The following is a 27,906-nucleotide window of genomic DNA, read 5'->3' as shown; positions in this document are numbered from 1 at the left end:
TCTATCTATGTGTCTGTGCGTATCTCTGCATGTGTGTTCCTGACTATATGTCTGTCTGGGTCTCTGTCTCTATCTGTCTGTCTCTGTGTGTGTGTGTGTGCATGCGTGCGTGTGTGCGTGCGTGCGTGCGTGCGTGCGTGCGTGTGTGTGTGTGTGTGTGTGTGTGTGTGTGTGTGTGTCTGCTCATTCCTGTGTATATTTGTGGAAGCCAGAGGTTGACTCTGAGTATCTTCCTCAATTGCTTTCTACCCTAATTTCTTAAATAGTGTCACTCATTGAACCTAGAGCTGGACAATTCAGTTCAATTGACCTGGAATCCCTGAGGACCCCCAGGCTCCTGGGACTCCAGCACTCAGATTACAAAGGTCCAGCACCACATCCAGCCTTTCAGTTGATGATGGAGATCTAACTCGGGTCCTTATGCTTCAACAGCAAGGATTTTATTGGCTAAGACATCTTCCATACTTTCTGGCGTTTTGTTACATAAAAGTTTTATGTAAGGAATTAAATGACCAGGTACAAAAAAGTAAGAAAGGGGAGCTGGAGAGATGGCTCAGTGGTTAAGGACATTTGTTCTTCCGCAGGATGCCAGTTTGGTTTCCAGTACCCACATAGGTCAGCTGATAATGGCATGTAGCTTTGGCTCCAGGGGATCTGATGCCTTCTTCTGACTTAGGCAGGTACTACACTCACATGCACATACATACACACAGAGATACATAATTGATTAAATATATCATTTTTTAAAAAAAATAGGAAAGAATCAGAGGCAAGGAGGATGTTAATTCTTCCCTGGCATTGGAATCAGTGATGTTCCCTAGAACATTAGGAGAGGATTGACAGCCCCTGAACAGCCAGGCTCTGGCTATACAACAAGCATTCAAGGTTTAGAGGGGTTGGTGGAGTTTACTAGCTCATCCAGAAGGACAAACAGTTCTCACTATTTGTGGAAGAACATTCAGGAAATGAGAGACACAGTGGCAAGCAGGGTGCTTATCTCAGACATTACAAGCAAGACTTAGGCAGGGTTGAGAAGAAACAAGTACACACAGCTGTCATGACCACAGTCACCACTTGTCAGTCCAATGCTTTGTCCTCTTTCAAAAGTAAGCTTAGGGACACTAAGCCTCTACATTCCCATCTCATTGCACTGTTTGGCCATGAGACAACTGACATTTTCATTTCACCATAACTGAGCTAACTCCCAAAGATAACCTGTTTCCTGTTTCATCATATAATGTAATAGTGTGTCTTTCTTGTTATAGAAGACCACTCTGTGTCCTTGTCATTCTGAAGGTAGAAGTTTCTGCCATCAGAGCTACATAGTTCTATAACCCATGGTAGCAGATCAGTATTAGAGGGGGGCACTTATTATTTGTAGTGTTTAAACATTACTGACAAGTGTTCTGGAAAGAAATTTTACATCTTTCTGGGAAAAAAAGAAGAGTGTTTGGGAGACCACAGTGTCCTTGAATCACATGTACTTTCTGTCTCCACTTCTATTCAGTGGGCACTTGGGAACCCCTCCAGGGAGTAGCTGTAGAAGTTGAGCCTATGTGGCTCTCCAGAGAATACCCATGAAGTCTCAGCTCAGGTCCTCCTCTGGGATAACACAGAAATATCATAGAACTTGGTGTCCTTCCTTTCCAGGCCCACAGCAACTCTTGTGGGTAGTAATCCACCTTCTGATGTTGGGAATGAGGATCTGCCTGCCTGCAGACCTCAAGGATGCTGTCTCTAGCTGAGGACTTGCATTTAGAGCTGTCAGTTCCCAAGCACTGGCTCAAAAATTCTCTACTTCAATCCATATGAAGTTTATGCAACATCAACTTCCCAGCCTCACATCTAACAAATGTTTATGTAATAAGTGAGTCATATTCTGTTTTACATATATATTCTTTCTTGAGTAAGGTCACCTCAGCTTCCCCTGGGTACCCAATGGCTCTTATCCTCCCCTTAACTGGGTAATAATTCAGGAATGGATACTTGCATTTCATCAGCTGTGACAGAATTCCCTTGACACTCATATTCATTGTACATGAAGTACACTGCCAATCTCTCCCCACAACAGCAACAGCATCTCTCAATCAATATTTGACAGCATTGATGGGAGGCTGAGTTCCAGCATTCCCAACTGGGGCTATGCACAAACCTCAGAATACATGGGGAAATGTGAACTATGGTAGGTGGGGGAGAACAGTGTCCTAGATTCTGAGAGACTGATGATTGAAACCTGACCTTTGAACATGTTTGCTCCATGGTACTATTGAATGACAGCAAATGCCTGACCTCAGATGACTCAGCTATCAGGCATCAGGTGTTCATTTGATACTCCATAATGCCATTAAAAATTCAAGGTTATTCTTCATGGTGGTTTGAAATAAAATGTCCCCCAAAGGGAATGGCACTATTAGGAAGTGTGGCTTTGTTGGAAAAGGCATAGTCTTGTTGGAGGAAGTGTGTCACTGTGGAGGCAGGCTTTAAGGTCTTATATATGCTCAAGCTATACCCAGTGTCTCAGTTCACTTCCTGTTGCCTGTAGGACTCTCAGCAACTTTACCAGCACTATGTCTGCCTGCATGTTGCCTTGCTTCCCACCACGATGGTAATGGACTAAACCTGTAAACCACCCAATTAAATGTTTTCCTTTATAAGAGTGGTTGTGGTCATGGTGTCTCTTCACAGCAACAGAAAAGCTTACTAAGACACTCTGCCTCTTTAATAAATCTATATGCCACTTACCAAACTTCAGGGTCTTCATGTGTTTCCTACTAGGAGTTTATGTCCAAGGTTGAAGAGGTAAGACAGTTGAACAAGAAGTGGATTTGACTTTCAACTAAAGTGCTTCTTGCTGGATATCTTGGCACCTGCCTGTAATATTATCACTTGGGAAGCAGAAGCAAGAAGATCAGGCATTCAAGACTATCTTTACTATATGGTGAGTTAACTGTAGCCTGGGAGATATATGAATGTGATACAAAGGCTTGGGGCTGCTTCAAACATTCTGTAACACACAGGAAAGCCTTGAAACACCTGATTCTTAACCTAAAAATGAAGGATACAGAGACTGGAAGACTCAGTTTCAAACACCTGAAAAGACAATCATGTATATAAGCAAAATGTAAATTAAACACTGACCCATTCCAATGACAGAGTTCAAAATGCCTCACAACCAACTGAAGAGTGTGCTGGGGATGTGTTAGTGCAACTGACAAATAGATAGTTGTGCTAATGTTAATAAGTAAGTGTTAATATTAATAAGTGCATACTCTGTGGTTTAATAACACTTCTTATGCATTATCCTGAGACCTTCACATATATATTATGTGGTTATTTTACTATTGATTGTCCAGTTGACAGGGTCTAGAATTACTGAGCAGGTGAGCCTCTTGGGAGTCTGTGAAGGATCAGCTAGACCAGTGGTTCCCAACCTTCCTATTGCTGTGACCCTTAATACAGCTCCTCACATTGTGCTAAGCTCTACCCATAAAGTTATTTTGTTGCTATTTCATAACTGTAATTTTGATACCATTATGAATTATAATATAAATACCTGTATGCAGGATATCTGACACGTGGCCCCCAAAGGGGTTGTGACCGACAGATTGAGAACCACTGAGCTAGACTGTGTTAATTAGGTGAAAAGACCCATGTCTAGATGTGGCCAGCACCATTCCATGGCTGGGGCCCCAGCTTTCATCTCGCTCTGCTTTCTGACTATGTATACAATGTGACTAGCCACTTAATAATCCTGACACCACTCCTTCCCTGCCATGACTGTACCCTCACAAAGGATGCCAAAGTAAACTCTTCCCTTCTTTAAAGTTGCTTTTGCCAGGTATTTGATCACCATGGCAAGAAAAGTCACCAATAACTATGTTAAGACATTTACTGTCTCTTGTAGCTTGGATAACAGCAAAACCCAGAAAACAAGCTGTCTAACAATTGAATCTGGCTAAACTGGTTATAATATATTATGGAACTGAATATAATGCAGCCTTTAAAAATATCAAGGCAGATTTATTTGTGTGGATATTTATAGCTATGTAAATAAAGCATGACACAAGACAGTAAGTAATATATTAGCGAAGCTTCAGGATGTGTTTATATATCTGCGAGTACAGACCCATCACAGAAGACATAAAAATGAACTCATTTATGTCTCTAATAAAGAGAGATGGGGACTCACAGGACAGAAATGGAAACAAAACTTGCATTTGACAGAACAGTACCCATCTCACCCCTTTGTCCCTTTGATGTGTCATTTATTCAAGTGTTTACTTTTTTTAATGATGTACAAATCAATTTCTTTTATAAAAAAATCTGTCTTGAGATCTAGTTAACTATAATTTTGGTATGAACAAAGGCCAGCCAAAAGGAGAAGTGTCTTCAAGTGGGAACATTTATAAAAGAAATGCTGGTACATGCTCATCATCCCTGTACTCAGAAGGCTCAGGGAAGAAGATAGTATGTTAAAAGTTAGCTGAGTTACACAGGGATATGCTTTGCTGTCATCACCACCACCATCATCACAACCACTGTCATCATCATCATATCACCACCACCACCATCACCACCACCACCACCATCACTACCACCACCATCACCATCATCACCACCACCACCACCACCATCATCACCATCACCAGCACCATCACCACCACCACCATCACCATCATCACCACCACCACCACCATCACCACCACCACCATCACCATCATCACCACCACCACCACCATCACCACCACCGTCATCACCACTACTGTTATCACCACCACCATCATTATCACCACCACCACCATTATCATCACCTAGTCAGAGTTCTGAGAACCCCCAGAAAGACTCCTGGGGTCAGAGGGTGCCTCTTGATACCATCTGTGGCCTTGAGTGAGGACACAGAAGACCTCAGGGAGCCTCCAAGAGGCAGCTTGAGCAGCAAAGAACCAACCTCTTTCCTCTACCCTCCCCTGTGCAGTAGGGATGTGAAGCCACTGGCATCTTGGAGAAAGAAGTACAGGGTGGACTCTCAGCACAGGGCTGGAAACAGGGCTTTCTAACTCTTGAAGAATGTTCATGTGTCTGGGCCTTTTCTTTATTTCCACTAAAAGAAAAAGAATCAAGGCAGTATTAATCCAGAGAAATAAAGACAGCCCTGGGAATTGGCAGGAGATAAATGAACCCAAAGATGTATCAGGGAAAATTACCCTTTCAGTTACTAGGAAAATGCTTTCCTCAACTTTAAAGTTTGGCTCTCGACATTGTCAACCCTAGCAGGGGATTTAGATAACTGTGGCTCGGATTTTTAGCTGTCAACTATCCATGCACTGTTATTTATAATGGTGTCCCAGCACAATCTTTAGAGTGCAGATTCTCACTTTAATTCTAGGAAAATAAAACTCTAAGCCTTCTCCAACCTATTGGCCCAACCCAACTCTGTCCTTTCATCACACTCCAAACAAGCTGTGCTTCCTTCAGGCCACCATGGAGTCATTCTGTTCCGGGCCAAACTCTTCTGCGAACTTGAAGCTAAAAATCTAAGTAAGAAAAATAGAGAGTCATTTGTAAGCCTGTCCAATGTTTCCAGGCCTCCATTTTTCTGATCAAACCTGTCAGGCTGATGACACTTTGCCACACGATATATCACTGTAGTTGTACAAAGCCATCCTTTAATTCACACTGAAAGAAGAGCCAAAAATAAAAAGTACAAAAGGGAACGTAGTGTGCATACTTAGAAATCACAGAAAGTATGTGCAGGATAGAGACAAAAAACAAAAAAACAAAACAAAACAAAACTCCATGCTGCTCCCTAGGAATAGCTTTGCACCCCCCAAGGCAAGAGGTTTTGGAGGGGCTGCCAGGGTTGCCTCTGTGTCTACTCCCTCAACTCCTCCTGAGGGATGGAGAAATTAAAATTCATAAAATGAGTCTTGTCCAAGTAAGAGGGCCAAACCAAAATCAGAATGCACATCTCCTAAAAGATTCCCAATCAATATCAGCCATACAAGATGCTGTAATTAAGAACTGAGCTTGGAAAATAGAAACCCTGCCTTTAAAATATATATATATATATATATATATATATATATATATATATATATATATATATATATATATATATATATATATCAACCACATCAAACCAATTCAAAACTGGGCAAAAGACTGAACAGACAAGCCTTCAAAGGAGACCCACAGATGTCCACTGAGTTCATGTGAAGATGCTTACTCTCACCCATCATCAGAAACATGCAAATCAAAGCCATGAGCTATCATATACTAATTAATCAGAATAAAGGGAAATTAGCATTTGTCCAAGGAGTGGGAGAAACTTCAGGCTGAAGCATTACTCAGGAGGCCATAGAAATAGCATGGTCTCCACCTGAAACAGAGTACCAGGTGATCCTACATTCAAAACAGCTGGACAAAGCAGGCTTACAGACTACAGCCAGGATTTCTGAATCTTCTTCGAATCCCCCATGACAGTGCCCCTTACCAGCAGGAAGTAGTTTGGAAAGAACAACACCCAAATTCCCAAATATTGTCTATAAATGTTTGTTTTCATTTAAATGGACTTGGTTATATAAAATAAATTTTAAAAAGTAAATTAAAAAAAAGAAAAGAAATAGCATGGTCTCTTGGATTACGAGGTTGGCAATTTCTGGCAAAGCTAAACTCAGAGCCCCCTACAGCTCAGCAATTCCTCTCCAGCTACACATGGAGCACCTCTTATCCATGCACTTGAGAAATGTGTGACTTCAGAGACGTTTTTCCTTTTTTGCCTTACAATGTTAACCTTCATCCTGTAGTCATCTGTGCCGAGAAGATTTTACATGCTCCCAAATGAATCTATTAGAGTCTAACATCAGTGCTCCAAAGAATTCAGATTTCCGACTTTCAGATTGGGGGAGTTCAAAACTGGCACATTACCCAAAAATTCAAAGGGGGGACACAGATACTGCTCAGGGTCCTATTGTCTACAATAGCCATAAAGGAGAAATGGCCTAAATAGTCATCAATTGATGAGTGGGTGAACAAAAGACAATATATTTAGAAAGCATTGTTTAGTATTAAAGTAGAAAATAAATGGAACAACACCCATATGTATTCGCAGGTCTTAGTAGGCAGAGGCAAAAGAATCATGAGTTTGAAGCCAGCCTGGGCCACAGAATAAAACCCTTTCTTTAAAAAATAAAAACAGAAGAGGCTAGAGAGTCAGCTAAATTATGAGATTGGGTTCTCAGGGAGATACGTATCAACTCACAGTGGCTTTCTGTTGATGGAATTAAGAGTTGGTATTCCATTAAAAAAAAAAAAAAAAAAAAAAGCACAAAAGACACAATTGTGCAAATCCCAAGATTCCTAGCAAGGTGACCAAAATCTAAAAGGAACAGCTCTGCAACTTAAAAGCAAGTGAGGGCAAGGTCTCATCCTTGCTGTCCAAAGTTGTGTCAACCCCACAGTGAGCCCCCAGAACATGATCTGTATCACTGTCCAACTAGACTACAAGGATTTGAACCACCAAATGGTTTCTCTTTTTTCAGCAAGTTTGGAGTCTAATTTTCAGTGTCTGGCTCTTTAAAAAAAAATCTTTCAGCCAGGCAGTGGTGATACACACCTTTAATCCCAGCACTCAGAAGCAGGCATATTTCTGTGAGTTTGAGGCCAGCCTGGTCTACAAAGCTGTACAGAGAAACTGTTGTCTTGAAAAACAAAACAAAACAAATCTCTTCTTTTCCTCCAACTTTGCAAAATATAACAAGAGGCTTGGGTGAAAATAACAAGCATGGTCAGGTGGTGGTGGTATACACCTTTAATCTCAACATTTAGGAGGCAGAGGCAGGCAGACCTCTGTGAGTTCCAGGCCAGCTTGGTCTACAGAGTGAGTTCCAAGACAGTCAGGGCTACACAGAGAAAGAAATCCTGTCTCAATAATAATAATAATAATAATAATAATAATAATAATAATAATAATAATAATAAGATGATGATGATGATGATGATGATAGCAAGTATGCTCCTCCCAAGGTGCTAGGTTTATTTGAATATGCAATGATGGTATTGCTTAAAACATGCTTGAAATTCTCTTCCTCTGCTAGTCTCTATGCAGGCATTCTGCACCCAAGTGTCTACAGAGCAAAAGCAAGCTCTGAAAATGAGGCATCTGCCATCCATTCACTTCTGAGATGTACACGTGATATCTCCTGGACATTGTCCAGCTCATTACTTTTTCTTGCAGTTTCCAATGAAGTCCAATGCTAAAGATCAGTAAAGCTGACTGGAGAAGTCCCTAAGAAACATTCCAACCCATCTTGACCATGATACTCTCTGAGAGAATCAGCACCATTGTCTTATGTAAGTTGCTGAGTATGCATCAAGCCTTCAGGAGTCTAGTGTGGTTGGTTAGACTGCACATATCCAAGGACAACTGGGCCTGTGTGCCCCACCACCATTCCTGCAAGCATCCATTCATGACAAAAACCTTGGGCCTTTTATCTAAGCCTATCTGAGCCTAAGGGGGAGGCTTTCCACTGACATGGACATAGTGTCAAACGGGATTTTAAGTGTGTCATCTTTTAGATATCTAGAGCAGGGCTCTCCAGATGTGATATTCTTGACATTTGTGGCCTGTGGTGGTATGAGCAAGAAAACTGTCATAGTATCATATGTTTCAATACTTAGTCACTAGTTGATAAAATTGGTTGGAATCAGGATGTGTGGCATCATTGAAGGAGCTGTGGGACTGGGGAGTGTGGGACTAAAGGCTTCAAATGCTCTCTCTGCCTCCTGCTTGCAGTTTTAACTATGAGTTCTCAGTTCTTCCTGCTACCCTGCCTTTGCTCCACCACCATGGCCTCTAATCCTCCAGAACTCTTGGCTTAATTAAATGCATTTTTTTCATAAGTTAACTTGGCCATGATGTTTCATCACAGCAATAGGAAATTAACTTATATAGAGTCAAAGTCTCCTCTGTAAGGGATGTCCCATTTTGTAAGATGTTTAGACTGCTAACCTCTGCCTCTGCCCATTAGCTGACAGTTGCCAAACAGCTGCTCAAGTTTGGAAAGCATTGCCAAATGCTTCTCTGAGAGCAGAAGAGGGGTTCACTAAATTGCCCAGCAGGAGAGCCACTATTATATTCAGAAGCTTCTCCTCTTCCCATGTGTTATGGTGAATAAGGGAACAAGGATCTCAGTGAACACCAACTATGGCCATGACTTCTGGAGATGGGTGAACAAAGACCATAAAGAAAGAGGAAGAGGCCAGATAGAAGTGAAGGAAGAGTAAGGCTATCTGGGCACAGGGAGGGTAAGATGCAGCTTTGCTATTCACCTGAGTTGATCTGTACTTCATTTTCTGCTCCATGCTCAACCCTCACACTCTCAAGCTCCATGATCACAAGTAGGACCTCAGCACTTTTAGTCTGCAGATTCAAAACATGACTGTGGAGTGACAGGCTTGGGGCAGTTGCACCCCCAAGTACACCTATTATCGTATCTCTAAAGTGCACTTTTGAACACCGTTAAGGTGCTTAATAGTAATCCCATGGTGGGTGTGGTGGGCACTTAACTCATAAGGATGGCACTGTAAATATCTCCCTTTCCACTGCTTCCAGAAAAATTAAATCATCTGTCCCATAACTAGTAAGCCAAAAGGCTCATCTTTCAAATTAGAATAGCTCACTAAGGGCAATTATCATTACTAGAACATTATACAAGGAACTGGACTTTCATTTGGGGGCTCGGGCTACATTCCTAAGCTGAGGACAAAAAGGCAGCAACAGCTATTCTGCTCTCAGGGGGCTTTAGCTGGACTGCAGAAACTGCTTGGTCCTACTAGAGCACAAAAGATCAAAACACTTAAGAGAGTTCGGTGTGGTTGGACTTTGTCTCTTGAAAAATTCTCAACATAGGAGCAAACCAAATCATGATGAAACAGTAAAGTAACAAAAGAGGACATGCCATACAGCATCTCCTGCAACAAGGAGGCACAAGTACCCCCAAAGTCTTAACTATTCTGGTGGGACTTTTCTAAAAGATCACCAGGCAAGGTAAGGAAATCTCAAATTTAAAGGGGATACCAGCTGAGGCAGGAGATATATAAAGGTCAACATCATCTCATTGTCTGAATCAGGCTCTTCTGGCACTTGCTAAATAAGGTATTGGGAAATTCAGTAAGTAAGTATCATGGGGGCTGGGATGACAGTCGAAAAGTAAAGGCTTCCCTTGCAGGTACAGTACCAGAGTCTGAGCTCAAGAACCCATGGAACATAAAAGCAGTCTTGCTGTATGCTTTCTACACAAGTGTTAGGGAGACTGAGGTAGACAGATCCCTGGGACATGGTTGGCCATCCTAGCCTAGTTGGAGAGTTCCAGACCATTGAGAGACTCTAACTTAAAATAAAATATAAAAGTGGACTTGAGGAATGGCCATTGCCTCTCAGTGCTAACAAAATATACATTTTCAAAAAAAAAGCCCAGAGGTCTTTGGGGTGCAAGCTGGGTGTCTCAACCAAGAAAACACCCCAAATATTTGATGGGGGATATTCTTCTGAATAAACGTTTCTCTTATTGGTTGATAAATAAAACACTGTTTGGCCAGTAGAGGCGAGGCCAGGAGATGAGGAGAATGCTGGGGAGAAAGGCAGAGAGGTGCCTCCAGGGGATGCCACGTAGACCACAAAGGAGTAATAGGTCCTGGCATTCTCAGGTAAGCCAAGACCACATGGAAATTATATATTAATATAGATTAATATATAGATTAATAGAAATGGGTTAATAATTAAGACAGAGCTAGGCAATAAGAGGTCCTAGACATCAGCCAACAGTTTATAAATTAATATATATCTCTGTGTGTTTATTTGGGGCTGAAGAGGGCAGGACCAGGTGGGAAAGAATCTTCACCTATGGATATTTCTTTTTCTTTCTTTCTTTTTTGGTTTTTCAAGACAGGGTTTCTCTGTATTTCTCTGAAGCCTGTCCTGGAATTCTCTCTTCCTCAAACTCATAGAGATCTGCCTGCCTCTGACTCCTGAGTGAAGATTAAATGCATGTGCTACCAATGCCTGGCTACATCACAGATATTCTACAGCAACAGTTCTCAATCTTCCTAACATTGTGAGCCTTTTTTCCTCATGTTGTGGTGACCTCCAACCATAACATTTTTTCCATTGCTACTCCATAACTGTTATTTTACTACTACTATGAATGATAATGTAAAAAAAAAAAATTGGAGATAGTAGTTTGTCAAAGAGGTTGTGACCTACAGGTTGAGAACCACAGTTCCAGTCTAACCAGACCTGGAGACTATGATTCAGAGTTAAAGAAAGCAGAGATTGGAAGGAAACCTTGTACACACTCTTACTCATGTGAATCCATTTCTCCTTCCAATGGCTTCATAAGTAATGAATAGCCTCCAACCAAACATGTGTTCCCTCAGTGATCATAGTATTCTCATTCACACAAACCAGAAAGAGCAAGCAGAGATGATACACAAAGACAGGTAAGCTGTAGAGACACTGGCTGCCTTCAGCTTAAATCCAGACTCATCTGCACAGAGCCTATCATTTTGACCCAACTTTGACTCCTCTGAGGGTCTTGCTATTTGTGAATGAAGAGGAAAGGAGCCATTCATTCATAGCTCCCACTAGACCATTTTGTCTTAAAGGAAGGAAAGCTGGGATGAAAGATGCTGTTATTGCTGCATTACCCAAATGCTTCCAACTCAGCCACCAGTACAGCAGGTCTGATTCCAAACACTAGCTGAACCGGAGCCCAAGGTCCTGTTTCCCAGTTGATTTCCAGAATCAACTACAAGGAAAATTGGACACTACTGGTCCCTGGTGCAGGATGATTTTAAGAGTTAATTTCCTAAATGAGCTCCCTTAGAATTCTAGAATTTAAGCCACTGCCAGGTTAAAAGAAGAAATACTTTTGGCAGCAAACAGTCTATAATATGATGGAGTTTGACAGTTAGGAAAACAATAATTACCATATGGGCAGCAGAGTCACGAGTCTTTTACCAAATAAGGTGGTTTTCTGCCATGAGAATATTTCAATGATAGGATATTTTCAGTCTAAAGAGTTTGGCTCTTTATGGTATACCACACAAAGTGCATTTGATTTAATGAGGAATCCACATATTCACCAAGTATACAACTTTGGAGTAGAGTTTTTTTGTTTGTTTTGTTTTTTGTTTGTTTGTTTGTTTGGTTTTTTTTTTTTTTTTTTTTTTTTTTTTTTTTGCTCAATGCCATGGTGCTCTAGGCATAGTATGGGATACTCAGATGTTTTTAATTACCCCCTGTATACACCCAATGAAACAGCTGGCTCAAGATGTTATTAATGTCACAAAAAGATCCACAGGGCTTGTAAATCATGCTTTCTTCAGAGAGGGTCCATGCAGTGGCAAAGGGGGCAAACTTTAATCTTGCTAAATAAGATTTCACCTAAGAATGTTCTGGTGTTTATCCTAATCTGTCAGGAAAAGGAAAATGGTCTACTTTACTCACTCCAAGAGATTTAGCATCTTTTCCTCTCACCTCTTGGAGAGAAAAAAAAATCTGAAGAAAATTAGGTCAAGCTTTTGCACTAGGAAGTCACAGAGCATCCCTACAATGCGGAACCAATTCTTCTGGACTCTCCCAGGCATCCTAAGCTTAGTTTCAGAGTAAAGAAACCTTTCATGGCAGCATGAGCTGGTGTTAGGTTTTGTTACATTCTTCCATCAGCTCTCAGGAGAAGCCAACATGTAGTCATGCCAGTTTGTCAGCAATTATTGCCTGAGTCTAAATTCAAGATAATGAAGTTGAGCAGCAAACCATTCCTTCAGCTCTAAGGAGAAAATCAAGTTTTAGCAAGTGTGTCAATGACAACACCACATTAAATTGGCAACGGAGGGCAGCTGCCACTTCCATTTTCTATATTTCTGATATAACTTTGGGAGAATAAATCTCAAACTTCCAACTATTCTTCGGCATTTGGTAGTTATTTTATTTCCCTGGACTGCTTAGCATGAAGATGATTGTGTGGCTGTCCCCAAAAATGTTTTCACATCATCTGTGATGTTAGTTCCAGGATGTTTTGCAAGCAATACGCACATTCACTCTTCACTTAGAAAAAAAATATTTATGTACTTTGATTGTTAAAAATTGGTACAAATACTTGACACAGCCAATAGATGAAAAATTTAGGTAATATACACTGTAGGTACATGCTGCATCATGTCTAACTTCCTCAAGTTTACTGCAGCCTCCAAGCATAGAAGTTATACAACTGGAAGTGGAATGAAGAGTACAGAGCAGGAGCAACCATAATAATCAGCCGTTGTTGGAGATGCTCCCATCTATTCAGGTTGATGACTTTTCCTCCTGACCACAGCTCTGACTTCCAGAGAGTATTATACTGTTTGACTCCATCCACCTTTGCCAGCAGTCTTGGCAACATGAAAGCACTTCCTGTGTAAGCAAGTGAAATTCACAAAGATACACATGGTCTAAGCAGAGAGCCATGTCAATGGAGACCACAGGATAACGATATAGAACCGTGCTCTGTGCAAACTCAGACCTTCCTTAGCAATACTAAATGTAAACAAAGATGGGAGGACCCAGGAGCAACCAAAAGATGGATCTTTCATTCCCTCTTACTCCTGTTATGCTATTAGGATCAGTGCATAAAGGGACGACTACCAGAAGGAGCATCCCCGATCCAGGCTCCAGGAGCCAGGAGCACACACCACGAGTGCATTCATCCCCTCCCCCAGCCCTTACTCTGTAGCACTGGAGACAGAGTTTACAAGGTATATGAAGGATGGACCTTCTTCAGAAAAACACACAGTTCTTTTCATCAATCCAAAATGTCACATCTACCTCCAGCCTGCTTCTTCCTTAGATCCATAGGCTCTCCCTAAAGTTCAACATATATCCCATCACTTTAATGGCATGGAACCTGAGAATCAGAGAGAAAAATACCAGGGTCCTGAGGCCAGTTCTTAATGCACAACACTACTTGAAACAAAACTTAAAGATCTGCCTAAAAAGACTTGATGTTTCCTCGATGCAAAAATACTCAATAAAATACTGGCAAACCAAATTCAAGAATACATCAGAGAAATCATCCACCATGACTAAGTAGGCTTCATACCTGGAATGCAGGGATGGTTTAACATACGAAAATCTATCAACGTGATCCACCATATAAACAAACTGAAAAAGAAAAACCATATGATTATCTCCCTAGATGCGGAAAAAGCCTTCGACAAAATTCAACACCCTTTCATGATAAAGGTCTTGGAGAGGTCAGGAATAACAGGAACATACCTAAACATAATAAGAGCAATATACAGCAAACCAACTGCCAACATCAAACTGAATGGAGAGAAACTTAAGCCAATTCCTCTAAAATCAGGAACAAGACAAGGCTGTCCTCTCTCTCCATATCTCTTCAATATTGTACTAGAAGTTCTAGCTAATGCTATAAGACAACAAAAGGAGATCAAGGGGATCCAAGTTGGAAAGGAAGAAGTCAAACTGTCTCTATTTGCAGATGATATGATAGTTTACATAAGTGACCCAATAAACTCTACCAGGGAACTCCTACAGCTGATAAACACCTTCAGCAAACTAGCAGGATACAAGATAAACTCAAAAAAATCAGTAGCCCTACTTTTTTCAGACGACAAAGAGACAGAGAAAGAAATCAGAGAAACATCACCCTTTACAATAGCCACAAGCAACATAAAGTATCTTGGTGTAACACTTACAAAACAAGTAAAAGACCTATATAATAAGAACTTTGTGACTCTAAAGAAAGAAATTAAAGAAGATACCAGAAAATGGAAAGATCTCCCATGCTCTTGGTTAGGTAGGATTAACATAGTAAAAATGGCAATCTTACCAAAAGCAATCTACAGATTCAATGCAATCCCCATTAAAATCCCACCACAATTCTTCACCGACAGAGTACAAGATGATCCTACATTCAAAACAGCTGGACAAAGCAGCCCTGCAGACTACAGCCAGGATATCTGAATCTTCTTCGAATCCCCCATGACAGCGCCCCTTACCAGCAGGAAGTAGTTTGGAAAGAACGACGCCCAAATTCCCAAATATTGTGTATAAATGTTTGTTTTCATTTAATTGGATTTGTTATATAAAATTAAATATAAATAAATAAAAACAAGTAGGCACAACATAAATAAGAAAACTCACAGACATTTTACAGTTCTATCTTGTTCACAAATGAATGGCGGTGACAAAGTCTCACTGTGTTAGTCAAACATTTTCTTCCTGTGTCCTATTTCCTCATTAAACTCTCTATAGCAGGGATTGATAAGATAAAGTAAACTACTGATATGGTGATGGATCCAAATTCATTAAAATGAGCACAAAAGTCATTAAGTCATGTTTTTTATGTACATGTAGAATTCTATGGTAGTTTGCCAGTTCTTCAATGAATCACTTTTTAAATAAATATCTTTTGAAATACAAAAAAAAAAAAAAAAAATGACTTGATGTTTTCATAGGAGAAATGTTCTGAAATTCCATATTGTGGGGCAACTATACTAAGGCTACAGAAGTTGAGTTGTAGTTTGCTGTGACTGGCAAGTACTGTACTCAGTGTTGAAGATGTATCTCCATGTAAAGTATTATGGGGAATACACCACTGCTTTTCTCCAGTTCTGGAGAATGAGCCCTAGATCTCGGGCAACCTAGGCAAGTTCTGTACCACTGATGTATCTTCCCGAGCAGACAAGGTCTTTTCTCATGCATTTTTGGTGAATGAAATTCATTCTCTGTGTATCTGTCACTGTGTGTGTCTCTCTCATGTGTGTGTATGTGTCTGTCTCTCTCTGTATGTCCATCTTTGTCTCTATCTCTGTGTCTTTGTCTGTCTGTCCTCTCTGTCTCTGTTTCTCTCTATGTGTATATGTCTCTCTGTGTGTATGTGTGTGTGTCCCTCCATCTTTTCTAAATTTAGAGAGATGATTCAACTAATTGTTTTACTTCTGTGATTGTCCCTTGCCTTAGAATTAATGGACTAGGTTAAGACAGCTATCTACATGACTCCATGGCACAGGCCCTGACATATAAACCCTATTGAACATCACCAGAATAAGGAGCTACAATGGCTTCAGAGATATTGAGTTAAATCACACAGGTCTTTGTTTCCAAGTGGCTCCAAGTCTAGTGAATAATAATAGGCATACCAACAAAGAATGGAACTGAGACACTGAACATGGCTAGTGCCTGTCTGAAGTGAAACAGGCAAGAGAATGGCCAGAATGGATGAAAGAGTCATGCCTGGGCAGAGGGAGCAATGTGAGGAGAGGCACAGAGGACCTGGGAATGGGGACATTTGGCTCAGTTTGGCAGAGGTAGAGCATCAAGCATAGATGAAGGGATACAGTCAAAATAAAAATGAAGGAGCCAGACAGTAGATCTAGAGGCCCCAAAAGCTCTGCAAAGTAGTCTACATGGTAGCACAAAACACATCAGCTGACCAAACTGACACAGTGAGGAAGGCCCCACGTGGTGACACCATGCTCTTTATTCTAGGCTGCTTAGCACAAGGCTTAAAGGACCCCCACCACTCTGTGACAGGCCACATATGGCTTTAAAAGAACCCAGGAGTCACATGAGCTTTTCTGGAGATACATTCAACAGTGGAGTCCTCCCTCTACTAAAGGTTGCTTTTAAAAACTGTCCTGGCTGCAGATCCACTTTGTGATATTATCAGAAAGGCACCTGCCATCTTCTCAACCCTGGGCATCTTCCTTGTTGACCAAAGATGATCTTGTTCTCTCTGGCTGTTACTTTGTAACGGTAACCTACTATCTATGAGTTTTAAATAACTGCTACAACTGCCCTTCCATGAATTTCTTCAACCAGATTACCTTTGACCTTCTATACACACACACACACACACACACACACACACACACACACACACACACGGGAGAAAGGAGGAGACACCTTTATTCACAAAGGAATTACCCTGCCCCCCATATTAATAGCACACTTACCCCCCAAATGACATGTGACCTATCCTATATAAAAGAAAGAGAAAAAGAACACTGTTTTGTGATGCTTATATGTGGGAAACCCTTCACTTTTTGGCACAAATTACCATGTTTCCTTTTGTCATAACTGAGGGCCATTTCTTTACTTTTTGTCCCACTAAAGGTCAAAATTTGCTTGCTTCTGTCCTCTGTGTAGAAGGCTGGTATTCACAGACATTCATCTGATTCCCTGACATAGGTCCATGAAACTGTCCACAAGACAGACTGAATTTGAAAATGAAAGCCACTAAAGCAGGCTCCTGACATTCTCTATGTCCAGGCAAACACAAAGCAGGCTCACACTCAGCCCTAAATGGGACATCTTTATCAAACCTCTCCCCTCAAGACTCGGAGTCTATATGAAAAATTGTAAGAGTCAGAGGTGGTGAATGGTTCCAAGGACCCAGTGCTATCCAGACACAAGACAGATTCACATATGAACTTATAGAGTCTATGACAGCATATATAAGATCTGTATAAGTTCAAACCAGAAAAAAATTCCCAGCCTAAAAGGGGAAGTTGAAGTCCCACCCCTAACCAAGAAGCTGTTTGCAAATTATAAATGGAAAATCAGTTTTCTCCAATGGGTATAGCAACCATGCTCCAGAGAGGGCCCCATGCCCAGGATTAGCTAGCTAATTTAACAGACAAGTATGTGTATGGGGGGGGTGTCTATGTGTGTGGACATGTATGTCTGTGTGTATCTTAGTCTGTGTCTGTGTATATGTGTGCTTTTGGATTAGTGTTTTAAAAAGTATCACTGATTTTTTTTTTTTTTTTTTCTTTCAGTTTATGCAGTTTGGTAGTAGTGGTGGGGTTTTGGGTTTTTTTTTTTTTTTTTGTCTTGGTTTGTTTTGTTTTGGTTGTTTTTTCTGTTTGGCTTTGCTTGTTTGTTTATGAGGAAGAAAAAGAACATAAAGTTGGGTGGGTAGGCAGTGTGAGGGATCTGGGGGGAGTTGAAAGAGGGGAAAGAATAGAATCAAAGTGCATTGTATGAAAGAAAATGCTCAATAGGTTTTTGGGTTTTTTTTGTTTTTGTTTTTTAAGCAGGCTCTCACAGACACTGCCATTTGTCATGCTTCCTCACAGAGCTTCATGCAGATCACAGAGATTTTGTCAAAACCAGCAACCCATGTTCCCGGCCCTTCCCATTCTCTGTCCTTTATTTTCTTCCATGGTATTTACTACTCTGACATTTAAGTATACTGTTTCTTACAATATATTGTTTATAACTGCATATAAACAGAAAGAGAGCAGATAACATATAGCAGTTTGAATGAGAATGGCCACCATAGGCTCATGTATTTGAATACTTTGTCCCAATTTGCTGGAACTATTTAGGAAAGATTAGGAGATACGGCATTGTTGGAGGGGGTGTGTTACTTGGGGTGGGGCTTAATATTTCAAAAGCCTATGCCATCCCAAGTTAGCTCTCTCTACTTCATACTCACATGTCAAGCTCTAAGCTCTCAGCTACTGCTCTAGCCCCATGCCTGCCCTTGTGCTGCCATGCTCCCCAACATGATGGTCATGAACTCATCTTCTGAAACTCTAAGTCCCAATAAACTATTTCTTCTTTAGGTTGCCTTAGTAGTGACAGTATCTTTTCACAGCAGTAAAAACTTAACTAATACAGTACACACATATGTATGTATATAGTATTTTTATGGAAGAATACATGCAGTATAAGCTGTAGAATCTTAGTCATCCTGAAGCATAACACACATTAAATCTAAGTACATTCACATAGCTGAGCATCCTTTCTCTAGAATGACTTTATCTTGCAAAACTAGAGCTCTGCTCCCAACTAATCTTTCCATTCTGGCCTCCCTACCACCCCTGGAAATAATCACTGCTGCCCTTTCTGCCTCTGTGAACCTGATAGCTCTAGGTACATCGGGGGCACTGAATCACAAGCAACCTGTCCTTTAGTCACTGTCTTACTTCACTTAGCATAATGTCCTCAAGATTCATCCATAAAGCAACCACATTATATGTCATATTACATGTACATTAATGTAATGGGGGAGAAGGAAGTACTCTGCCCATTTTGTTCATTGTTTCTCAAATGCTTAAAGTCATCCCTGATATCTAGTATACATTCAACACATATGTTAAATGAATTAAGGTTTGGATATCAACCCTTTAAGGGTTTATTTAAAGTAAAGATGGAAATATTCCACATTATGGTGTTATTAGAAAATAAAATGATAGATTGATATATAGATAAATAGATAGATAGATGATAGATAGACATATAGTTGTTTGGTGAGAAAGGGTCTCACTATGTAGCCTAAGATGACCTAGAATTCTTTGTGTAGACCAGGTTTGCCTTAAACTCATAGAGATCCATCTGCCTCTGCCCCAAGTGCTGGAATTAAAAGTGTGTGCTACCATGCTCTGCCAATAATAAACAAATTTTGGAGTGGTTTCTTTGACAAGTTTCTAGGCATTCTACATTGTCCTGATAAAAGGCAATCAAATTTGTTGTTTTGTTTTGTTTTGTTTTGTTTGTAATGTTGTAATTTATCACTTCTAAAACCCAGAAGGTATCTCTCTAAAATTTATTAGGAAGAAAACACAGTCTCCAGTTCATCAGAATGAGCCTGGAGGCATTTTCATGGATGAGCTTCTCGAGGCCAACACAATACAGCTGACATCTGAACAAAGTTTCTGGGGAAAAAAAAATAATCTGTTCCACACCCTGCATTGCTTTGTCAGCTTACTTAACACTTTGCTGAGAGCCATCTTCATCCCTTCTTGTGAACAGAACCGTTAGAATAGATTCAGTAATATGAATTGCTTACCCTTTGCCCCCAAAGTGCCCTCTTTAGAAGCTGAGTTTTAAGACAGATGGGGAGGTTTCCAACACAGAGCATGAGGTTAATGGAAGAAGGGTGGGGTGGCCATTCACCCAGAAATTGATCCTCCAAAAATACCAGGTTCCTGTCTGAAAACAGTGAGCATATCTCTTTCTCTTGTTCAAAATGACTGACAGGCATCGGCGTCATCTTTCTGGAGAGCTTCATCAGTGAATAGTAAGAGAGTGAAGTTCATATTTCCAAGCTTGAAGTTCAAGGCACTCCATAGCCTTGATAGACTCACATATTGTTAAGACAAACTATTCCCAGTTCCAGAGAACCACCTTTCATTTTGTCTTCACACCGAATTTAATGGGAAAATCCTTCCTTCCCTGTCAATTCTCATTGCCTCTCATTTGTTTTTATATGAAGACTTTATAATGTTTAGAGTTTCATAGCCCGTGTCAGTCAGCATGCAGGCTGTATTCACTGATTCCCTGTGTGACAATATGTTGAGAAGGAGAGATTGCAGGGTGGGTGACATGTAGGCATAGAGGGGCACCCCTTCCCTTTCCAAGTGTCTCCCCTCCCCCAGCCAATTGGAAGCAATACCTCATCTCTTCTCTGGACTCCTGCTCATTGTGATCTACCTTGGTTTAGGGTTCTGTACGCATCTTCTTCATCCCCTCCTTACAGCAGTTGCTTTATGGTTTGTTCATCGTGTATGCAGTCAGAGGAAGGAACACAGGGTAGGTCTTCATGTAAACCTAGCATCCTGCTTTATGTAATATTATTTAATACATGATCATAGGAAGCAACATGAGATAGCTGGAGGGACTGAGACACTACAAGAAATGTTGTTTAAAGTCACCTTCAATCAAGCCACAAATGCTTCCGGTTCTCAAATCTGCAGATTATGGCTTCTACCATTGAGTTCTCTCAAATGAAATAACAGAAGGGAACACAGTTTCTAATTTATCAGATAACGTTTCTGTAGTTACTTACTGAGTATTCATAGGACAACAGTCTTTTCTAAACACTCAGAGAAACAGCATGGTGTAAACGGGATGCAGAGGAGTTTATATTGCCTCTTTTGTTAAGAAGTCACTTCAGATGGCGTGTCTGCAGTGTTTGTGATATTCTGCTTGCTTGTAACACCAGTGAGTCTTTGGTCCCTCTTTCTTCATATGTACAAACACCTGATTTTTATTATACACACACACACACACACACACACACACACACACAGTTAAGAAGCCATTGACACAGCAGCATTGAATGGGAAAAAAAAAAAAAAAAACAGCCTGCCAACCTTAAGGTAATTTTCATTTTTTAAAAGAAAGAAATGAAGGAAAGAGGGAAGCAGAGAAGAAACTGCTATCACTTGAAACTAATCAGTCTAATTAGAAATCCGCTTTAGAGACAATATGACTCCATGTAAATCTTCTGTATTCCCTCTTATTATTACAGTGAAGAAGTGCTGCATCCCTTGAAAATCACCTCCATGGGGCTCTACTCTTTCCCTTTTAAAATTTATTATGGATTGATTACTTTTTGGTACTTGGGCCATGTGCATTCTAAGCAAAAAGAATTCTGCCACTGAACTACAGCCTCAGCCTAGAGGCCTCACTTTGAAAGTCTCATTTAATAGAAATCCTACTTCCTGACTCTCCCACTGATTATTCAATGGCAGAGACTATTAGGCTTAATCATCACCAGAGAATAGGGAAATACCTGCTGCTTTGCTCACATCCACCAGCCCAACACATAGTTGGTACAGCAGAGGCCAACCCAGAGGTAGCATGAATAAAGAAGGGATCCAATGCACAGCCTGCTACAGAGAAGTCCTCTGCATGTCAATTAGTGACTGTCAGGGTATGTGGGGTAACCTGGGACCAGAGTGGGTACAGAACCAGAGCTTGGCTATAATGAAGTCAGGATTTTGACCCTTAAGTACCAGGCTCTGTTAATTCACATGTTCTCCCTCTCCCTCCTTAATTCATATATTCTCATGCTCCCTCCCTCTCCCTTCCCCCCAGCTCTCTCTTCAGTCTTTCTACATGTTCCAACTCCATGAGGTTCTTCAAGGTGTCCCTTTGATGCACTGAACTCAGACTCTGGGAAAGTAAGCATGGAAATGTCATAAAGAGGTTGTTCCTCTTTTTGCTAAGCAATTGGTTGTGTGTCTAAGCCCAGTTTACTTAACCATCGGTACCTATATCATTATTGCAAAAATTGGGTGACAATAAGATTAGCTCTGCTCCTTTCAAAGATCAGTAAATTATCAAAACAAACAAACAAACAAACAAAACACTGTAAGTTTTGTTTACTGTGGATCATGTCATTAAAATATCCTTCGATTGAACTTCATGGGATATTCTTGGAATAATTTTTATTTATTTTTTTGGGGGGGGATTCCTCAGGGCAGGGATCCACAAATTTGAACTTGAGACAAATGTTGCATACCAACTGCTGTTGGGTCACAGCGTCTGCTCTCCTATATACTGTCTACAGAGCAGCAGAGGGGAGCCGGAGTGCAATGACAAGCCACAGAGCCATGAATACTGAATTGTATTGTCTGGCCTTCCCCAGAAAAGCACACCAGGCCAACTCCTTTATACCCATAAGTACAGCAAGCCAAAACCAGTTGTTAGCAAGCTATGCATACTTGAATTTTCCACAACTTATACTATTTTCCATGTATCTATCTTATTTGCCAAAATACGTATGACCTTATACAAAAGTACAAAGGGAGAAAAAATGAGTCAGAAAACTACTCTTTATAAATAATAAAATATATTACACCAATAAAGTCCAAAAAGACCAAAGCATGCAAATGAATTTTTTAGTTTTTCTATATTTTTGAAGGATCACACTTTACAAGTTTGCTAAGACATCTCTTTTCAATAAAGACAAATTGTAAAACATGCCCCTCAAGCCCCCTAATACTTGAGCTGAAATGGAATAAAATAACATTGGATAGAAATAAAAGATTTCTCATGGTGTTCATTGTGAAACTACTCATTGTTAATAGAGTTTACATTTTTTTAAATTGTACTTAGACTTTTGAAAAGTTGAATGGCAATGCCAATCCTCTTGTGAGGGACTGAGGGCTGGTTCTGAACTGCTTTTGTGGGTAACTGTGTCATACATTATATTCTGAATGGGCTATGTGTAATCTGCCCCTAAACAATTGGGCATTGGCCAGAAAGGAAAGTGTGGCATGCGTTAACAAGCAGACTTCCTCTGTTTCTCAATGCCTTCAAAGATTTAGTTTCAAAATGAATATGCTGCAAGCCAGGAAAAAGGAAAAAAAAAAAAAAAAAGACTACCCATTCAATTACTTAGTCATTGCTACTGTAAATATTTGCCATAAGTGCCAGGAGTGCAAGGAGGCACAGGCGACACTGACGATGGCAGAGGAGAACAGCGGGAAGGGACCCTGCAAGGAAAAGTGAACCGAGGAAAAAGCACCCAAGCCCAGTATCTCCCGTCTCAGGAGTGTCTTCTCCCTTCCTCTCCTTGTTTATACAAAAAGAGAAGGTCATGAAATAGCACTATTCACTGCTGATTTTAAAGGCCATAAGAGGACTGAGAATGTGAGGCAGCAGAGCACTTTGTGTAGCATATGCACTGCAATAAGTCGAATCACCAGTATGACCAAAATAAGTAAAAATATAAACCTCACAGTGTAAGATTTTAGACGTAAATTTTAGGAGTCACTATATATAATCCCATTTATTTGAGAGATGAGAAAAACCAAGTCCCCACAATCCTAAACGGCATGTCCTATGGACTCCCTGGATAGCAACAGAACCAAGACACCAGTCTATTTGCCTGATCACCAATCAGTTCAGTACACTTCACCTTAGACTTGGCTCTCTGGGCTGCTAAGTGCTATGTGCCATTTGGCATATAATAGCTAAATCCTTCTTAAAACTTTCCCAAGTACCCCAATCCTAGCCAGAAAAATAACAAAACCCTGTTCAATCATAGGCACATATTATTTTATAAGTACAGATGATCAATAACACTGCTTCGGCCTCATTTAGTTTCCACAATGCAACAGACTAACTAGGGCACCAGTAAGAGCTTCAGGCTGCCCTTCATACTTTGTCCTGATGAAAATAAGTTTGAAATAGCATCCCTTTCCTACACCCCTCAGACACACACTCCCAAGACTAAACAGCAATATTCCATAAAAAGACCAGATCTAGCCAGTGTTATTATCTGTCTGACATTTCAGTTATTCTTGTGAGTAACTCAGAAAGTAACGTGGGTGTCTGGATTATTTGAGTACACATGGCAAGCCATAATTGGTGAAAAAATAATAAAAGACTCTTTTTTTGAGTGACAAAAATATTGTATTACATGATGGCATGGCACTATGACAGCTATCAGGAGACCGCAATAGTTTCTCTGCTTACAAAAATGCAGAAATGAAACAGAATTTTAAAAGAGGCAAAAGTCTCATTTATGCAGTCAGTAACTACTAGTTTATATTTAAAGTTTCTGTGGGCTGACAGCAATCCACTAGTCCCTCTTGTGCAAATTCATCTTACACATCAATCTATAATTCTGTCTCATGATACAGAGCAGATGCGTGGCAGAAGAAACAAGGCGTCCTAAACCAAAGTGAGATTTTGACAGTTTGTAGAGAAAAAGAATTAGGAGCCCCATTATTTGTGATATGAAAATTTTAACTTCATTACAGCATTCCAGGTTATAGGAGTCAAATCTAATGCAGATCCAATTTACTAATAAGCTGGTAAAATCTGAAGCTAAGCAATGCAAGTTAGACATTTGGGTCTCACCTAGAAACTCAATCTTGTCTGGTCCACTCAGTACCTTCCCATCACTGAAACAGCTAGGGAGATCCTAAGTCATAAGGGGAAATATTCTAGTTGCCATTTCCCCAAGAAGCCAAAAATCAGGCTGAAAAAAAATTTTCAAAAAGCAACTTAAAACACCTCGTAAAACAGGCACATTCATCTTCAGAGATAGAAAGCTGTTTAGGCAGAGAGAGCCATGTGAAGGATAGAGTGTCCAAGTGTTATATCCTCATAAAACGACTGGAGGTAAGGATACTTAGGGACCACGCAAGAACTCACCCACTCGGAAGTTCGTGGCTGTCAGGGTGTCGGCTGCATGGCCGTTCTCACTAATGAGAGTCGTTGTGTTCCCCTTCTGGCAGCTGTTCTGACAATTACCCTTGGTGCAGGTCACTTTACAGATGCTCGGAGTAAAGACCACCTTGATGCGACCAGTGTGGTTACTCACTAGGAGCAGAGGCAGACAGAAAAAGAACAACAAACGCATCAGCTTATCCATGAACTTGCCTTGGAAAAAAATTCAGCCAAAAATTAAAAAAAAAAAAAAAAAAAAAAGGAAGAAAGAAAAAGAAAAGAAAGAAAAGGGCAAGAGAGGGAAAGAGTGCCCACAGCCCGACAGGTCTCAGGCAGAGGGGAGCCTGCTCTGCTCGCTGCTCTCTAGCCAGTGGCGTCTCTGAAACAGGAGTAGGAAGCTTAACAAACAGAACTCCGGGATGCACTCCAAAACCACATTTGAAGTCGAGTCACTGGAGTGGGATTACTAACCACAATGCTGCACTTTATTCACGGGCAGACAAAGAGCAACATCCAGGGCCAGGCAGATAAAGAGCCAACCCTACAGGCAGATGTAAAGCAAAGGGGGTTGGCCCCACACCTAGTGGTGAATAAACTCCTGTGTCCTCCACTTGCATACTTTCCCATTTCTCTGCTTATGAAGTCACTATTTGCAGCCCGACCCCTGGAAATGTTTTAGGCATGCGGCATGTCTGAAAACATCTGTCTCAAATCTCCTGGCACTCTCAGATGAAGTGATCGCATCCTATGACGCAGCTGTGGGAGCCCATTTCTTTCTCACAACTCATGGGCATCATTGGTCCATATGAATTCCTACTACCTGCATTTTGCTTTCCTATGTATGGGGCCCATCAAAGAGAAACTTAGGGCCAGTCATGGGAATAGAAGTTCACCTCTGTTAAAAATATCCTGAGCTCTCACATTCTCTGTACACAGACCACCTGAAGAGGAAATTCTGTCATTTACAAGGTACTTGCTTAAAAGCCCAATGCTATAATCTGACAGGCCAGCTGAGATAGCACCATATCAAACAATTGGGCACTGATCCAAAAATGCCTTGTGGTTTTGAATCCTGGCTCAGTTCTCATGTGACTCTGAACATTCCACTTCACCATTTCTCTAAAACATGAAAGAATTGAAACTGGCATTTTCTAGCCAATCATAACTTTCAAAGTCTCCATGTGGGGCCAGCCAACAATGGCCCACAGACCAAACCTGACCCACTGCTTGTATTTTTGTCAATAAAGTTTTATTGGAACACGGCTGCACTCATTATCTATCTATGGCTGCCTATTACCACACAGCACAACTATACTGAGATTTCATGAAGTGAACACTATGTATGGTTCTTCACAGCTAGATCTCAATCTATACTATAGAGTAGTACTCTGTTTTGACTTCTGTGTGTGATATACCTACATTAGGGTTCTTCCTCTTTCCCAACCCTGAAGCGTTAAGTAGAGATATTGGCAGTAACTCATGACAGTGACAGTTTAAGTCTTCTGAGAAACAGTGCCTTTACCCTGCCACTGTCTTCACAGAATTTCCAAAGGGGACCAGGGCCTAGTCGTCCATCCAGTCTCATCCCTGCCCCACCTCTGAACTTTGTTAGCCTGACCAGAATTACATTTTCAGAAAATCATCCACATGCCACTAGAGACTCACAAGTGTGGCTCAAATCTGAGCTTAGACACCAATTTGACCAGAGAAGCCATTACAATTTCAAAGCTGGAGTGGGACCCCAGAGGCTTTCCTACACAGCCATGTCTCATTCACTGATTGGATTATAAGCAACAAATAGTCTTTGAGGCTTTATCTGACCCTCTCATGACAGGGCACTCATTACCACAAATCCTGTCCCTAGGCACAGGGTGATTTCTAAACTAAAATGTGTGATAGGGAACCTGATACAGGTTTCCCTATCTCATAACCCAATGCCTCTTCCACATGGCAGCCCTTCAAAGACTCCAAGCCAGCTGCTACATCATCACAAAGCCTAAGTTAAAAGTGGTAGAAGCCATCAGCTTCGTTTGGACTGTTTCATGTGATTTCTCAGAAGGAAAAAAAAAATGCCCCTCGGTTCTTTTCAAATGGTTTCCAAAAGTTTTCTCTTCCCTATAACACGAGAGGTCAAGACAGATTGTTTAAGCCAGGTATCAAGATGTATGCCTGTAAACTCAGGAAACTGAGGCAGGAAGATTGTTGCAAATCCAAGGCCAGCTTGTTCTACCTAGTGAATACCAGGGCAGCTAGGGCTACATAGCCAGACCCTGTCTTAAGAAAAGAAGGAACTAAAGAAGAGAGGAAAAAAGAAAGAAGGAAGGAGGGAGAGAGGTGGGAGGGTGGGAGAGGGAGGAAGGAAGCAATAGGTTTAATGAGCAGATATTTTACTTGCAAACAGACTTCTAGCACCTTCAAAATGGCATTGTATAAGATGCTGCTATTTCCCAGCACTTGGGAGGCAGAGGCAGGTGGATCTCTGTGAGTTGGAGGTCAGCCTGGTTTACCCAGAGAAACTCTGTCTTGAAAGACCAGAAGAAGAAGGAGGATGAAGATAAGGAGGAGGAGGAGGAGAAGCAGGTATTAGGACTTAAGGTTGAGGCTCACCATCTATAGTAACTATTTTAGGAATACAAGCCAAAGGACACCATGAGAACCATTTGGCTCTGCGGCCATAACCTGAATGCACCTGTACCAAGTCACATGAAGGACTGGGAAGATGGCTCAGCACTTGCTTGCTGTGCTATCCTGAAGGCTGGAATTTGGATCCCAGTACCCATGTTGGGCAGCCCATGTAACACCTCTAATTCTAGCTCCAAGGGATCTGATGCCCCTGTCTATTATTCACAACTGCCTCTCCCCTCACACACAGATACAGACATATAATTTCTTTTTTAAGCAACATGCAAACAGTAAGCTTAGCT

The 27,906-nt window shown here is 40.9% G+C and overlaps 1 protein-coding gene across 5 annotated transcripts in view; it reads right to left on the bottom strand.

Moving 5' to 3' along the window:
* Ltbp1 (latent transforming growth factor beta binding protein 1) overlaps positions 1-27,906 on the bottom strand; it is a 385,515-nt gene that overhangs the window by 186,158 nt on the left and 171,451 nt on the right. For 4 of the 5 annotated variants that reach the window (XM_051181870.1, XM_051181869.1, XM_051181868.1 and 1 more), the window contains exon 5: positions 24,968-25,135. The exons of the other annotated variant lie outside the window; for it this stretch is intronic. In XM_051181870.1, coding sequence (XP_051037827.1) covers positions 24,968-25,135 — 168 coding nt within the window. The remainder of the gene's footprint in view (positions 1-24,967; positions 25,136-27,906) is intronic. 5 annotated transcript variants of the gene reach the window in all.

This window comes from Phodopus roborovskii, unplaced genomic scaffold (assembly GCF_943737965.1).
Source record: "Phodopus roborovskii unplaced genomic scaffold, PHOROB, whole genome shotgun sequence".
NCBI classification, from domain to species: domain Eukaryota; kingdom Metazoa; phylum Chordata; class Mammalia; order Rodentia; family Cricetidae; genus Phodopus; species Phodopus roborovskii.
This window is presented reverse-complemented; position numbering and strand designations above follow the sequence as displayed.